This window comes from Schistocerca gregaria, chromosome 4, assembly GCF_023897955.1.
Source record: "Schistocerca gregaria isolate iqSchGreg1 chromosome 4, iqSchGreg1.2, whole genome shotgun sequence".
Lineage (NCBI taxonomy): Eukaryota > Metazoa > Arthropoda > Insecta > Orthoptera > Acrididae > Schistocerca > Schistocerca gregaria.
In genome coordinates, this window is record NC_064923.1 from 772,347,608 (window position 1) to 772,357,384 (window position 9,777).

General features: G+C 48.3%; 1 protein-coding gene across 1 annotated transcript; it reads right to left on the reverse strand.

The window, feature by feature from the left end:
• Positions 1-3,505: 3,505 nt before the first annotated feature.
• Positions 3,506-6,162, reverse strand: LOC126267921 (uncharacterized). The gene is made up of 4 exons (XM_049973231.1): positions 5,976-6,162; positions 5,277-5,786; positions 3,621-4,355; positions 3,506-3,519 (listed from the first exon to the last, which is right to left on the reverse strand). Exons 1-4 carry the CDS (start codon positions 6,160-6,162, stop codon positions 3,506-3,508), a joined length of 1,446 nt encoding a protein of 481 aa, XP_049829188.1.
• Between the last annotated feature and the right edge of the window lie 3,615 nt (positions 6,163-9,777).

The window sequence follows — 9,777 nt, forward strand, 5'->3', positions numbered from 1 at the left end:
ATTTTATGGAATGTGATGATAACTAATTGAACACAAATTGGTTTCTGGACATTTCTGTCAGCATCAACAGACACAGGCATGAATTGTATTAAAAGCTGGGAATTGAAGCTGTAGACAGACAATGCTTCTGTTGTTGTTGGTTGTAATAAACAGAAGTAAAACAATATACTCATCTTGAATTCATTGTTGCTTTTGTTGTTGTTGTTGTTGGATCAGCTCATTGCATTGTTGAAAGTCAGGAAATGATTCTTCAGAGGCCCAGATGTTCTTGATATTAAGACATTAAATGTATGGGTTTAGCATTGTAGGGTTGCTGAATCCAATGATGCACGCTACACCACGTGTAATAAACACTATTTTTATTTCTCGTAAGCACACATATACAGTTGTTTACATCCTGAATTCTCGGTACACGTCCGTACACTTTCGCGCGCGACCACAGACTGGGGCAAAGAGCTTGCCAAAAACAAAGATATTACACGCGACTTGGTCGATAGTCGCCACAATAGCCCCCCCCCCCCCCCCCCCCCCCCCCTAGAGTGTGGAGCACAAACATAAATATTGGGGCATACATGTAAAGGGAACACCCAGGGGGGAGGGAGAGGGTGTTTAATCAGAAACCATACCTTACATTACATTACATTAGTAATTGAAGTCTTCGAGCCAGCGAGGGGGGCGGATGGTCCTGCCTGACTCATACAGCAGTTGAGGGATCTGGGGAGGGGATGGTGGGTTGTGAGGGGCCAGGATAGCGGATCTGAATGCCTGTGGCGGTACGTAGGACTTTGACCGTTGATGGGTCAGTACCAACAGGCAAGGGGACAGACTGGAGGAGATGAATGTGAGTTAAATTTTCACTGGGGGAGCTGGCTTGTTCATAGAAGATGTACACATTATCCAGCTGCATAACAAAAAACACATTAGAGCTGCAAATAAAATCTGTGTTGACATTCACTACCGCTTCCTTATACGGGTTGACAGAATCTCCACATGAGTCGTCATCGGTGACATCACACGCTCCGAGGCTGGTCTCTGATACATCACTGAATCCTGACAGGGGAGAGGCAAGGGGCTGCCTGTAGGAGGGTAAGTCATCACACGCATCACTCTGCATAGGAATGTCACACGCACCTGTAGCACTGTCACACGACTGGGAGTGGGGAACGTCACACGTGTGGGAATGGGCGTCGCTCATCCGTGGACTGTTGGTAGATGCCTCATGCGAGGTGGGTGCAGCAGGGGATGGGGTCTGACTGGGTGGGGTATCGGGCAGCTCTCCCAGAGACCATGCAGGTTTGAGGCGGCAGACGGATACCGTTTGAGGCGTGCCGTTAATGAGCACTTCGAACGTGTTGGTACGCCGTGATATGACTCTGTGCGGGCCCGTATATGGAGGTCTGAGTGCCGGTCGGATGGTGTCATCACGCACCGTGACATGAGTGCACGACGCCAAGTCCTTATGCAGAAATATGGGAGGGGGCGTGTGTGGTCGAGGAGGCGGCACGCGGATGTTAGCGATAAGCTCCTCGACCTGCCCGACGAATGTTGAGTCGCAGATTTGATCTGGAGGAAGTGAAGGCTCGACTAACTCTGCTGGGAGTGTGAGGGGTTCTCCGTACAGTACCTCTGCCAGGGATGCGCCAAGGTCCTCTTTGTATGTGGCCCGAACGCCTAACATTACCCGTGGTAAGGCATCTGCCCAGAGGGCAGACTCGAACTGGCGGCCCTGGTCGGTGGTGACAGAGACTGGGCAGCCGAAGCAGGAGATCCACATTAACAACAGGGCTCGGGCCACTGCATTGGCTGTGATAGTAGTGAGAGGAATTACTTCTACCCAGCGGGTAAACCTGTCAATTGCGGACAGTATGTAACGGAAGGGGCCTGAGGGGGGTAAGGGCCCGACGATATCGATGTGTATGTGCTGGAATCTTCTTTTTGCCACATCGAACGTACCCATGGGGGGCTGTGCATGATGTCCTACTTTTGCGCGCTGACAACCCACACGTGCTCGTGCCCAACTGTGACACTGTTTTATCACCCCGGGCCAAACAAAACGTTCAGATACCAGACGTGTGGAGGCGTGAATGCCAGGGTGTGCCAAGTCGTGGATACTATTAAATATGTCCCGGCGGAGAGGTGCAGGAATCACCGGGCGTATGCGTCCTGTTGAAATGTCGCACCAGATGGGTGATGAAAACCCAGGAAGTGTCCGTAACTCTAGTTTGAGTCCTGTTTTGATATCGGAACGCAATGCTGCGAGTTCAGTATCCTCTGTCTGCAATTTAGGGAGCTCACTGAGGTCCAGTTGTGAAGATAAAACCGACACACGAGACAGAAAATCAGCGACGACATTGTCTGCACCTCTGACGTAACGTATGTCATTCATAAACTGACATATAAGGTCCATATGACTAAAACGTCTCGGGGATGAGTCCTTACCTGGGTTACGGAAAGCGTAAACCAATGGCTCGTGGTCGGTAAATACCACGAGATGGCGACCTTCGATATCGTCTTGGAAATATTTGATAGCAGCGTAAATAGCAAACAGTTCCGGGCGAAGGTTGACCATTTACGTTGGGAAGCGGTCAGTTTGTGGGAGAAAAATCTGAGTGGCTGTACAACAGAACCCACGGATTGCTGAAGTACTGTCCCCACTGCTGTATCACTTGCGTCTGTAGTAAGCGAGATGGGAGCATCAGGAATGGGGTGAGCAAGTGTAACAGCTGTCTGTAAGGCTGACTTTAGATTATCAAATGCGCGACACATATCTGGAGTCCACGTGACCGCCCGAGACCCTGATGTGTTTTTTCCTGCGAGGGCATCCGTCAGTGGGGCTTGTATGTCGGCGGCGTGGGGAATATGTTTATGGTAGTAATTTACCGTTCCAAGGAAGCGGCGGATGCCCTGAAAATCTTTGGGCAAAGGCACCGTACTAATGGCCTCCACCCGTTCAGTTAGGGGGCGGATGCCATCGCCAGAAACTCTGTGGCCCAGAAAAGTGACACTGGTGTGGCGGAGTTGTGACTTAGTATTGTTCACTGCGATACCGTTTGCTTTTAATAGTTGGAACACTGTATTTAAATGTTGTTCATGTTCCTCGAGGGAGGAAGAAAAAATTAACAAGTCGTCCAGGTACGCATATGCAAAGTCCAGTTTTCCAACCAGCGAGTCGATGAACCGTTGCCACGTCTGTGCAGCATTTTTAAGGCCGAATGGCATAAACAAATACTCGAACAACCCGAACGGGGTGATGATAGTGGTCTTTTCAACGTCCTCAGGTGCCATTGGCAGTTGGTGGTACGCTTTATGACAATCGACTACACTGAAAATTTGTGCCCCATGCAGCTGGGAAGCAAAGTCTTGAATATTTGGGACGGGATAATTATCTAAAATTGTTCTGGCGTTAAGCGCCCGATAGTCACCGCAGAGGCGGAAAGTGTCATCTTTCTTGGGCACCAAATGAATGGGTGACGACCAACAACTAGAAGAAGGGCGGATAGTCTTATTATCTAAAAGTTCCTGAACAATAGCTTTAGCATGTTTAAGTTTTTCCGGATTTAAACGCCTAGCCTTTGCACGTACCGGTGGGCCTTCTGTGGTATTTATTCTGTGGACAGTACCGTTATTGATCGCGAACACCGATGGGTATACTGGACCAGCACCCGTTGCACTGTGACTAACCTGTAATGCACACGTGTGTGTGTCCAAGGCCGGCAGTTCAGCAGCAGTGGCGGTGATCCACTGGTAGTCCTTGTCGAAGAGCTCGGTGGGGTACCTGGTAGCGTCGCGGGTACAGCTTCCGTCCGGCAGTAGAAATGTCACGCGGCGTCGGCTGCAGTTGCAAGGAAGAGGTGCAGGGGTTGGGGGCGTGGCCGTGTGCGACAGCTGGGCGGTCTGCTTACGCGCGTCCGTGAGCTTGGCTTGCACGGCGGCGATGCGCAAGCGGAGGGCCCCATTGCTGTCCCGAAGTTCGTCGTTGTGTGATCTAAGAGAAAGCACTGCAACAGCAGTTTCCGCTAGCTCACACAGCAGAATGGTGCTTTCGGATGAGAGGGGTAAGATATCTGAACCGGTGGTGCGGTCTCCCGAGTTAAAGGTTAGTGTACCTCGTTGTAGGTTGGGTGACAGTGCGTGGGCTAAGAGAAAATCTACCCTAAGCACGGGTTCAGCCACATCCGCGATAACGAAAGTCCACTGTAAGGGCGTATTAATGACCTGCAGTTTAAGGCTTAAATTCGTTATTCCATGAGAGCGGATCAGGGAATTATTGGCGGCTCGAAGCGGGGGGCAAGGCTGAAGCTTGAATTTAATACCTGCGGACAAAGGTATCACACTAACCTCGGCCCCCGTGTTGACTAGAAATGAAAGGCAAGACACTGCATCTTTCACTTACAAGCGTCCTGGTGCGTGAGGAGAAGAAGTATTTAGTGATAGGCGTCTGTGCGGTGCAACGCGGACCGTAGCGCCTGAATTGGGTCGCGTTATTAGTTTGGGAACGCGCATGGAGAACGACATTTCTTAGCTGCATCGCCAAAGCGGGAGTGGAAATAACACCAAGCAGGGCGGCGCGCTGGTTGAGGTCGAAGCGACAGTGGAGGGGGACTTGTTTGTAGTTCCCTCTGATGGCGGCGCTGCAGTAGTGCTGGTAGGAGAGGAGTTACTGCGGCGGTTGCCAGGTGGCGTTGGCTCCGCGGGCATGCGTGGAGCGAGTCGTGCGCACTCTGTACTGCACGATGGAAACTGCCGCGCAGGTGTGCCAACCCCTGAGGCCTGAGGGCACCCTGGGGGGGTATGCGGGGGGGGGGGGGGGGGGGGCAGAATGTTGTAAACCTGGTCTGCGATCTTCAGTTTGGCATCTAGTGGGGCCGAAGTTACATGTAGAAGGTGAAGTTGAACTTGCGGGGGAAGTTTCAGCAACCAGATGGTCCAAAGTGTAATGTCCGGCAAGTGATGCGTGTCAATCATAGCGTGGAGATGACGCCAGAGTTGCGACGGGGATCTGGATCCCAGCGATTCCTGACTGATGAGGCGGATAGCTTCCTCTGTCGATGTGGATAGTCGCTCGAGGATGGTGCGTCGGGTGAACGCATATTTGTCCGTAGCGGGGGCCGAAGCCACAATGTCGCAGATCAGATCCAGTTCGTCATGGAGGTGACACAGTAAGCATAGGAACTTTGAATTGTCGTTGGCGACGCCGTGTAGCTGCAGGACGTGGTCAACCAAGGCAAACCATGTGCGTGGGTGATCCTTGCGAAGGGGTGGTAGCTTTGGCCAACGGATGGGAAAGTCTTGACATAAATGTTTATCAGAAACTGTCTCTCCCTGTCCATAGTTCTGCAACGTAATTGTCTCGGGTGCAGTAGCGGTGCACCAGCTTCCGCCACTGTCAGTGGCACGCGGCACGGTAGGCGCGGCTGGCTCGACCTTGGTTGAGAAATCAACGAATCGATCGGTCGACGGAGCAACGCCCACGGGCGTAGAATGGACCGGCGCGGTAGAATCGACCGTAGTCGACCGATGTGCGGCGAACGACGGAATACAGTTTCCGGGCCCCTCCCCTACAGGTGCATTAAAATAGTTAAAATCACCTAATGTTTGTGCAACACACGCGGCAGGAACGGTGTGTGCCGTCGGAAACACTCGTAAAGCGGACGCTGGTGGTGTAGGGGGGGTTGGTGCAAAATCAGGAGTTCCGGCAGAAATATGAACTCTCCTGTCTTGAGCGTCCGGCTCGATTTGTACAGTCACTGATTCGGGTGGAAAATTCACACTTGCACTTGGGAAACCTGTAAACATAGTCACTGGGGTTTGAGCACATTGTGTCGGCTGTTGAGCACTCGGAACACGTGGAAAGTTCGTATTGGACGTAATACGTTCATATTCAAAGTTTTGTGCGTGGAAAACGTTCTGATGCTACGGAACACTGTCACACGACGGCTGACTCATGTACGGTAACGGAAAGTTATTGTTCGTACCTGATGCCGGCACACGTGGCTGTGGAATTGTATAAACACTGTCCTGTTGAGTACAGCTAGTCGATGTGTTCGGAAACTGCGTAGAACTATTGCGGACGCCCGGTGGATAATTGTAAAACCATGCCGAAGCGTCCGTTGGAACACTTAGTTGGCACGTGTTCGGTGTAGCAGGCGGCAAGCGATCCATTGTGTACTGCTCGACGGTATAAGATTTCGTTGTAGCACTCGCGAACAAAATTCGGGGTCACCAGTATGGGTTTAGTGTTGTAGGGTTGCCGAATCCAATGATGCACGCTACACCACGTGTAATAAACACTATTTTTATTTCTCGTAAGCACACATATACAGTTGTTTACATTCTGAATTCTCGGTACACGTCCGTACACTTTCGCGCGCGACCACAGACTGGGGCAAAGAGCTTGCCAAAAACAAAGATATTACACGCAACTTGGTCGATAGTCGCCACAAATGTTAGTGAATAATTATTGTATATTATTGTACATTATCACTTCTGTCAGTAGTAGGATTATGTTCAATGGTGTGAAAATGTGACTGGATAAAAATTCACACTTTTGAAATACCTATTGTTTTAATATTGAATTCTTGTATATTTCATCATAAAACTATATTTAAAAGCAAAAGAAGATTTTACACATTTTATACAGATGTATTGTCATCCACACTATTGACATGTATCACATAGGTACAGATTGATTTGAACCTTCAGACTATTTCTTTACCATATAATCTTGAACAGTGCAGAAAAAATTAATTATCATAATGATTTCTCCCTATGAAGGTGGATGTCCACAAAATACTTTTGCATTTAGAGGAGAAAGATGATAATTGAAATTCTGTGTAAAGATCATACCACTAGAAAATAATTGCCTTTATTTAATGAGTGTCACCTCAACTTGTTTAACACATTTGTGATGTACTCACCCCTATTTTGTGATAATAAGAATTAGCACCCTTCTTTGTCCTCCATTAATCCTATCGATTAAGGATCGCGTACCATACAGCAATAGTCCAGAAGATGACAAACAAGTGTAGTATACACAGTCCCTTTAGTAGATCTGTTGCATCTTCTATTTTCTCTGCCAAGAAGATGCAGTCTTTGGTTTGCCTTTTCCATATCATTTTCTGTGTGATCCTTCCAGTTTAAGTTGTTAGTAATTTTTATGTCTAGGTATTTAGCTGAATTTACAACTTTTAGATTTCTATGATTTATTGTGAAATTAATTGTTAATGATTCCTTTTAGTACTTGCATTATTTAGAGTCAATTGCCACTTTTTGTATCATACAGTATTTTGTCTAAATCATTTTTAAATTGACAAACTGCTTATTTGCTTCTGTCTCGGGTTCTTCGGCCGACGTTCGTGTGATGATTTTTCTGACGTTTCGCCAGCACGAGTGGCTGGCATTGTCAAAGCTTCACCCTCCATTGCCGGAGGTGAAATGGAGCCGGGCTCGCGGCCGCAGACTATATGTACCTTGCGCGCCAACGTCCGAGGGCTTCTCCGCGGTCATTTCCGCGGTCATTTCCAGTGCGTTTCTCCTCTTGCTACCTGCTACGGTCGTTCTCTGCAGTACGGGAAGCCAGGAGCCGTTTACCTTAAGGCTTTCTTCTTTCTTGTTGAAGCTGTTCCCGTGTTTGTGTATTTCTACAGCTTCTCTGTACAAGCGGGTGTGATAGTGCTTCTCTACAGCCAGAACTTCCGTGTCGGTGAATTTTATTACATGTACCTGGTCGGTCTCACTCAGTGCGTGTTCTGCCACGGCCGATTTTTCCACCTGTCCCAACCTGCAATGTCGCTTATGTTCTTTGATCCTGGTGTTGATTGATCTTCCAGTCATTCCGACATAAACTTTCCCGCATGTGCATGGTAAGCGGTATATTCCTGACATTGCAAGTGGGTCCCTTTTATCCTTTGCCGATCTAAGACATTCTTTGATCTTCCTTGTCGGTTTGAAAATTGTCTTTACACCGTGCTTGTGTAATATACGGCCGATTCTGTCCGTCACTCTGGGAATGTATGGCAGAAAGGCCGTACCCGACATTTCTTTTTCTTGTTTCTTACTTCGCCGGTGGTTTGGCTCTGTTACACTTCTAATATCATTTGTGGAGTACCCATTGCTCCTCAGAACACTTTCCAGGTGTTGCATTTCGCGTTTAAGGTGCTGCGGCTCACATATTCGTGCTGCTCGCGTTACGAGCGTCTGAATCATGCCTCTTTTCTGGCTCGGGTGGTGGTTTGACAGTTTGTGCAGATATCGGTCCGTGTGCGTCGGTTTTCGGTACACGCTATGTCCCAGGTTTTGGCCATCCCTTGTGACCAGCACATCTAGAAATGGTAGTTTTTTGTCCTTTTCCACTTCCATGGTAAATTTTATGTTGGCGCCAACATAAAATTTACCATGGAAGTGGAAAAGGACAAAAAACTACCATTTCTAGATGTGCTGGTCACAAGGGATGGCCAAAACCTGGGACATAGCGTGTACCGAAAACCGACGCACACGGACCGATATCTGCACAAACTGTCAAACCACCACCCGAGCCAGAAAAGAGGCATGATTCAGATGCTCGTAACGCGAGCAGCACGAATATGTGAGCCGCAGCACCTTAAACGCGAAATGCAACACCTGGAAAGTGTTCTGAGGAGCAATGGGTACTCCACAAATGATATTAGAAGTGTAACAGAGCCAAACCACCGGCGAAGTAAGAAACAAGAAAAAGAAATGTCGGGTACGGCCTTTCTGCCATACATTCCCAGAGTGACGGACAGAATCGGCCGTATATTACACAAGCACGGCGTAAAGACAATTTTCAAACCGACAAGGAAGATCAAAGAATGTCTTAGATCGGCAAAGGATAAAAGGGACCCACTTGCAATGTCAGGAATATACCGCTTACCATGCACATGCGGGAAAGTTTATGTCGGAATGACTGGAAGATCAATCAACACCAGGATCAAAGAACATAAGCGACATTGCAGGTTGGGACAGGTGGAAAAATCGGCCGTGGCAGAACACGCACTGAGTGAGACCGACCAGGTACATGTAATAAAATTCACCGACACGGAAGTTCTGGCTGTAGAGAAGCACTATCACACCCGCTTGTACAGAGAAGCTGTAGAAATACACAAACACGGGAACAGCTTCAACAAGAAAGAAGAAAGCCTTAAGGTAAACGTCTCCTGGCTTCCCGTACTGCAGAGAACGACCGTAGCAGGTAGCAAGAGGAGAAACGCACCGGAAATGACCGCGGAAATGACCGCGGAGAAGCCCTCGGACGTTGGCGCGCAAGGTACATATAGTCTGCGGCCGCGAGCCCGGCTCCATTTCACCTCCGGCAATGGAGGGTGAAGCTTTGACAATGCCAGCCACTCGTGCTGGCGAAACGTCAGAAAAATCATCACACGAACGTCGGCCGAAGAACCCGAGACAGAAGCAAATAAGCAGTTTGTCAACAAGTGGCCACGAAAGTCTTAACAATTTTGCATTTTTAAATTGATTTTGATGATCCAATGACTTTACTAGACTGTAAGTGACGACATAATCTGCAAACAATCTAAGAGATCTGCAAATATTGTTGCCCCCACTAAAAGTACATGGAAAATAAATAAGATGATGTAAAAATAATATAAAACACATGTAAAGTGAGTTATAAAAGTATATAGAGCAGTTGTTTACAAACTATCGATCATGGCTCCCAGGGGCATTGCAGCCTTACAGTAGGGACATCACAGTGAAAATAATGATTTCTGAGTGTACAAACAGTATGAACACTATTCATGGTGT

Coding starts and splice junctions, on each gene's coding strand:
- LOC126267921 (XM_049973231.1), bottom strand. CDS start 6,162: ATGGATCGCTTGCCGCCTGCTACACCGAACACGTGCCAACTAAGTGTT. Junction 5,787..5,975: donor GCCACGTGTGCCGGCATCAG/GTACGAACAATA, acceptor CTATGTTTACAG/GTTTCCCAAGTGCAAGTGTG. Junction 4,356..5,276: donor ATGTCAAGACTTTCCCATCC/GTTGGCCAAAGC, acceptor TTTCATTTCTAG/TCAACACGGGGGCCGAGGTT.